This window comes from Nannobrachium achirus, assembly GCF_963921795.1.
Source record: "Nannobrachium achirus genome assembly, chromosome: 24".
NCBI classification, from domain to species: domain Eukaryota; kingdom Metazoa; phylum Chordata; class Actinopteri; order Myctophiformes; family Myctophidae; genus Nannobrachium; species Nannobrachium achirus.
Genome location: NC_137831.1, coordinates 19692860 through 19700016, shown reverse-complemented (window position 1 = coordinate 19700016; position 7157 = coordinate 19692860). Strand labels below are relative to the sequence as shown.

At 43.6% G+C, this 7157-nt stretch overlaps 1 protein-coding gene across 1 annotated transcript in view; it reads left to right on the top strand.

Annotated features, from left to right (window-relative positions):
* Positions 1–816: 816 nt before the first annotated feature.
* Positions 817–7157, top strand: part of LOC308280131 (voltage-gated delayed rectifier potassium channel KCNH8-like) — a gene marked incomplete at both ends in the record, with an annotated part of 88248 nt that continues 81907 nt past the window's right edge. The window contains one exon of the mRNA XM_080720394.1: positions 817–892. Coding sequence (XP_080576520.1) covers positions 817–892 — 76 coding nt within the window. The remainder of the gene's footprint in view (positions 893–7157) is intronic.

Here is a 7157-nt window from a genome sequence, read left to right as displayed (position 1 = left end):
GAACTGTGGGACTGTCATTCACTTCATCCAATAATAGATCAAATGGACTGTCAAAACAACGATGCCTTTATATTTATTATTTAGATCGTGAACCGTGGCAGTCGGATGCAAGTGCACAGTATAGTAGGTTACATCCTACATTCATGCAAACATCAATGAAATGAATGATCGATCGTGTAGTATGATGATCACAGAGTGAGTGAGAGGGGGGAGAAATACACACACGCACGCGCGCGCGCATACACACACACACACACACACACACACACACACACACACACACACACGCACACAGTGTGTGAGAGAGAGAGAGAGAGAGAGAGAGAGAGAGAGAGAGAGAGAGACTGTTACAGAGAGATTGAGAGAGAGAGAGAGAGAGAGAGAGAAAGAGAGAGAGAGAGGGAGGGAGAGAGAGAGAGAGGGAGGGGGGCGTAGTACAGGGTAGAAAGATAGAGACAGGAGAACGACGAGAGAGAGAGGGATCAGGTAGTGAGAGGGAAGCTGCTTTGGCACCGTTGGATTTGGAACGCCCAGGACGCAATGAGCGCGCATCGCAGCCGCGAGAAGATGTGAGGATTTCTCATCAGTCTCTCTGTCAAAAGTTCCACCGGATTGTATTTCTTCCTCCCTGTGATGGTGATGACCACTTGAGTGGTCATCCACCACCCGGTGTGGAAAGTGGAGCCCCGCCGCGGGATCAGCGCCCTCCTGCAGGGTTTAGGAGGCGCGCCAGGGACCTCCAGGTTCCTGCCCGGCTTCGTGGAGACCAATGCGTCGTCGGAGCGCCGAGAGAGGCGAGGCTCCACCAGGTCTCGTATGCCCGTGATGAGGGGTCTGATCGCTCCTCAGAACACCTTCCTGGATACGATCGCCACTCGTTTTGATGGGACTCGTAAGTAAACATCCAATATACAGTCTATGAGCGTGCACGTTGAAAAAGTTATCCGTGTAAATGATAAAGACTGTATTCTTGAAAATTATAAAAGCTGACATCATTTACTATAATTTTGCAGTGAGTGGAAAAAGTGCTGAAAAGTAGCAATAGGCCTACTGCACTAGGCCCTATATGTTACAAGTAAAAGTCAAATTGAATTGATACCAAAATGTACTTAAAGTACCAAAAGTAGCTACTCATTCTTTGTCAGAATGTCCCATTCCAGTTTTCCAATGAATGCAATGTATAAAATACAATGGCGGAAATGGATATGGGCTGATGTGATTATTTTGTAATTATAATCAAAATCTACAAAGTAGTAACTTATTGTGTATAATATAGGCTAATTGTAAATGAATGGAGTAAAAGTACAACATTTGCCTCTGAGATGTAGTGGAGTATAAGTAAAGTGAAGACTATTGGAAATACTCAAGTAAAGTACAAATACCTCAAAATTGTACTTAAGTAAATGTACTTAGTTACTTTACACCACTGACAACTATCCGTGCAAATGATAAAGGCTGTATTCTTGCAAATTATGAAAGCTGACATAATTTATAATCTGCACAGATACTTTGGTTTTAGTTATGAATAAAACAAGGCATTGACATCTCCAAATGAGAGCAGTGGAGTGGAGCAATTATTATTTCATGCATTTGTGTTTCCACCATTGGATGGTAGATCAATAGGCCTGCACAATGTAAACATGAATTCATGTACTGGGTGGGAGGACTGGGATTCATAACTGGGCCAGTTATTAAATCAAACAGAATGCCTTGGCAGTTCCCCCTTACACAGCCATATAGCATTGACTGGATACTCTACTACGTACTGCCAAGGGCATAGCTTGTGGCCATAGGAGGAATAGTTGCAGAAGAATATATTATATTATTTGCAGAGGGGAATTTCTTTTTTGCCCTTAAGTTATGTTACTTGTTCTGCTGCCACAACACGCACGCACGCACGCACGCACGCACGCACGCACGCACACACACACACACACACACACACACACACACACACACACACACACACACACACACACACACACACACAGACATACACACATTCATATATATTCATATAAAGAATAAAGGGGATGAGAGCTATCAGCTTTAATAGAAGAAAGCGGCATCATTAAAGCCGATAGCTCTCATCCCCTTTATTCTTTATATAAATTATTGCTTTCCGGCCAATGGCTAAATTAAGGCCCCTGTAACAAAAAATAATATTTAGAAATGTTCATTCGTACAGACTTCCATAAGGGCCATCAATAATGGTAGCAAGAGGAGGTTGCTGTTTAGACTCATGGATGGTGGTTGTTACACTTGTACTTCTCTGGATCTTGTGACCATGTCTATGTCTGTCTATGTTCTTGTTTTTGTATGTTCACTGTGTTTTTAGAGTCTTTTACCATTTGCTCTAACATGAATTCAGAATTGCCCAGTGTGGGACATAATAAACTTGACTTGACGCACGCACGCGCGCACGCACGCACGCACGCACGCACGCACGCACACACACACACACACACACATACATACACACAATTACATTTTCTTTACACACATGTATTGATTTTGATTGAATACTTCATTAACAGTTTGCAAATAGTACAGCGGGACGATTATACAATGATGCTAAAAGGATCCATTGTGGTCCTCCTGCATATTCAATTCAGTCTACTGTCTACACAATGCACACGTCTACTGTAACTGGACAGGACGCTCAAATATATATACTGTACATCTCTGCTGTTGGTTACCCTATTATACATACACTATAATTAGATGCTGCAGCAGCGAGCAGCCTGGCAGTGGGTGATGTGTTGTCGAAGCCTTCAGCATCTGGACTCTGACCTCTGGGCTTCTTAGCCAGTCAGGTCAGCAGACATTTGGACTGTGTTCTGTCTTGGCCAGGCAGTTCAGCAGACATTTGGACTGTGTTCTATCTTGGCCAGGCAGTTCAGCAGACATTTGGACTGTGTTCTGTCTTGGCCAGGCAGTTCAGCAGACATTTGGACTGTGTTCTGTCTTGGCCAGGCAGTTCAGCAGACATTTGGACTGTGTTCTGTCTTGGCCAGGCAGTTCAGCAGACATTTGGACTGTGTTCTGTCTTGGCCAGGCAGTTCAGCAGACATTTGGACTCAGCTCTGGGTTTCTTGGCCAGGCAGTTCAGCTGACATTCGGCTTGTGGCAGCATGGAGATGCGCTCACTACACGGCCCACAACCCCCACTGTCACTCCCTGCAATTTGTTGAGTGTGGCTGCAGCCAACCGTGACGCGCTGTGATCATTCCTGTCAGTGAGTGTGAATCTGAAACAGACTAAATTAAAATCAGAGTGAAATAAAACGGCTGCCCAACCGCAAGTCTGCAACTCCACCTGGTTGGTCGGTTAGCTGGAAAAAATACAGTGGACCTCGGCGAGTCCCATGTGTAGGTTATTTCAGGGACGTGCTGGCCATTGGGAAAAGCGGGACAACTCCCGAACGGCCGGTTCATTCCCGGCCGGTCCAGGCCGGCCATTAGAAGAAAAAAAAAAAGAAAATGTCGTTCGATTTTGGGGGCTGGGCGGCCAACAAAGTCAATCGTCACTGTCGGGCAGAAACCTCGTATCTCCAAGTTTCAAATCTGTAGATTTTTTCACAAAGCAAAGCCCTGCTTCATCATACAAGGCTGTCGCACAAAAGTAGTGAAAACAGCTGATCTACAAGCACACGCGAGGCGTTGTGTGCTTGTAGATCGGCTGTTTTCACTAGTGTAAATCATTTTTAAAATGATAAATACAAAACAAACGGTTTTGGACATACAAGGTTTCCACCCGACAACAACGAAATATAACTCATGTAATTGGCCCACTGGCTGGTCACTTGCATGATCTGAAATGGCAAATCTTTGAGTAGCAGCAGTGCTATAGAGAGAGATCTCTCTCTATAGCGCGCAATGAGGGCCTCTCGGGCTGAATCGGGGGCCCAGCACGTCCCTGGGCTATTTCGTACACATGGAAGTAGCCTAACATTAAATAGATACTCAAAATTCATCCGTTAAGGACAGTATTGTGTCAGAATCAGCTTTATTGTCTCATCACAGGTTTACAGAGGTATTGAAGTGGGTAAAAAACGTTTTTTGTGAATCGTTCCCATTGTATGGTTATTTTCCAAGAAAGAAAGCAAAGGAAAAGGTGGACCAAGGGGGGAAAGGAGATCAAACAAGAAAAACGAAATACTAAATATTGACATATTTACATGGTACCTGAGATATATATATAAGATATAAAAGGTGCGTGAGCATAGTAGCAGATGTATACTGTGCATGATATACTTACAGTATGAACATTAGTTAAGGCAGTGGTTCTCATTCTTTTTTTGGCTGCAGTACCCCCTTACACTGATTTCCGAAGCCAAGTAGCCCCTTTTGATGTAATTTGGTTTAGAAATGAACAGATGAGCAGGTTCACACCATCTCTGTCAATGTTTTATCATAACCATAACAGTAAAATACATATTCCCATTTTCTAGTTCTTCCTCACGTACCCCCTGCAGTAGCCCCGCATACCCCTAGGGGTACACGTACCCCTATTTGAGAAACACTGAATTAAGGTGATAGAAAAAACAAAACACCTCAGTGCATTGTACATGGGATTAGGTGCAAAATGTCAGTTTGTGACGACTGCATAGTCCCATAAAGTAGACTGATACTGGTGTCAATTTATGTACAAAAGAAAAAGATTAATGGTTTCCCCAATGGTTAAAGATGAATTAATGCCCTTGTTATCTTGCATCAGCAAAAGCTATCAGAGGTATTCTCAGATTTTTAGGTGGAATTGACAAGCCTGCCAGCTAGCAGTGAGCACTGACATCCCTTTGGTCTAAGCTGTTGGGGCTTGTCTTTCTGGATGTGAAGGACTAAGGTTGGATTTATTTATACTTGGTTGCGCATCGTAAAACTAGCCTTACATCATGAGCTTGTAGATTGGCTATTTTTGATGCATGACACCGGCATGCAACTTAGTATAAATTCAGCTTGATGAGTGGATGGAGGAACAGCCCACAGACTTGTAATTCTCTCATTTGCGCTTATATAATTCGGAAATGAATGTTTTGATCCAGGTACTGTAGACGTGCAGGACGTCAGGACAGATCGTTGCTCATCGAGCACTGCACGTACGGGCGTCACGGGGGGGGGGGGGGACGGGGGGGGACGGGGGGGGGACGGGTGGAGTGGCCTTAATTATTTTATACTTTAGCTATTGAAAAATAGCAGTTCTACCACTTTTTGTGGTCACAATGTCACATGTTCAGATACTGGATTCTGATTGGCTTAAAACAGTGGTAAATCAGTCAACAACCTTGAGTTGGCTCATGGACCCCGCCCACTGTTGTGTTGCAGTTGTATAACTAAATAACCTTGCAAGTTACAACTGTGTTTTCTTTCATTTATATGGTAGAAGTGGTAGAAAAGCAATTTACCATTCGAGGGTCGTGCAGGTTGTTGGCTGATTTACCACTGTTTCAGCCAACAACCCACTCCCTCTCATGGTAAATGGCTTACATATACAGTACAAGCTCACAGCGCGGCACTCGGTGCCGCGTTGTGAGTTTGTACATCTGCTGTTTTTCAATAGTTAAATCACAAAATAATGCGTAATAATGCGTTCCCAGTCTAAATGGGTTAAACCCCCTCCCCTATAAAGGACATTCATGGGGGTCCCGCTGTGAATCCTTGTACCCAGGGCCCAGAATTTGGTGCGACACCCCTGCCTGCACGTCCCAATGAGGGAATGTCTTTTAATGGATGTGGGTTGCACTCATACTGCTCATGAAATGACTGAGGCTATAGGACAGCTCAGGCATTGGCTTTGAAATGAATGTAATTGTTTTTTTGCTCCACCAACAGCATGGCTCGAGGTCTGTCCATGTCCAATCACTTTGGTCCCAAACAAGATATCTTGAATTCTACCGGCTGGACTGCCATGAAATTACATTCATGCTTCCAGGCGAATGACCCTTAATGATTTTGGTGGCCATATGTCCTTTCCTCTTGCAGCACCCATAGGCCAAACTTCCCATTTATTACTCACAAGATATCTTAACTTGGAATGGTCAATGAAACATAATTACTGAGTGTGTTTGTGTCACCTTAACTCTGTTGCCACCCTCAGGCCATAATGACAACTTTGCACACAAGATATCTCATAATCTAATACATTGACAGATTGCAAGAATAACCTATAGATTATGGTGACTGTAGTGCCACCCTTTGGAGAGTTGTTTTAAAGGCACTTTGTTGCCTTGTAGGCTTGTACACTAGTGTGTGTTTGTGTGTTGCAAGCTTTGCCAAATGCTTGCCCAAATCTTGTTGGAGGGGCCTCTGTATACCTTATAATTCAGACCATGGGGTGGACAAGTCAAACAGTTGAACTGTAAATGGTGCATTTATATAGCGCTTTTATCCAATGCGCTTTACATAGATTGTGCATTACATTCACGCACCGATGGCGGAGGAAACCATGCAAAGCACCAAATACTCACCTGGAGCAACTTTACATTAACTCAGGGAGAGCCCGGATTAGAACTGGGAACCCTTCGTGCTCTAATGTCGGTTTCTCTACCCCTGACTCTGAGCTATGCCGCCCCAACTGTGTGTTGTCGAAACCCCGCAGCTTTCTTGGGTCGTGTCGGGTACAACCCACGACTTACAGTACATAGCTCCGGGTATGTAACTCGCCTGGTGACTCCACTGAGCACACCTTTACATTTACATTTGGCCTAATTATAGCCTTTGCTGTTGTTTACTCCCACCCCTCAGTTCTGGCACTAATAATATTTTTCACCCATTTTTGTCTATTTATAGCCCCACTATTGAAAGCATTGGTTTGCCAACATCAGTCTGCTCAAACCACTTTGACTATATAGGCTTTTTATTTCTTCATCTTCTTTCTCTGTTTTAATCTGTCTCTTTGCTTTTTATAATTGTTTCTGTTGATGCGTTTGCTTCCATTATGTGTTTTTAGTATTTTGGGCTTTTTTTGTTTATTATCTTTTGAGGTCTCTCTGAACTCTAGTGTAATGTGTTATTGATGTTGTTTTGACTGGATCTGGAAAGCACTTTGGATCAACTCCTGTAATTTTTTTAAAGCTTGCTATACAAATAAAGGTGGCTTGACTTGACTTTGGTCTGGTTGTGTGTAAGGTAGATCAGCAGTCTCCAGTGATAAGACTT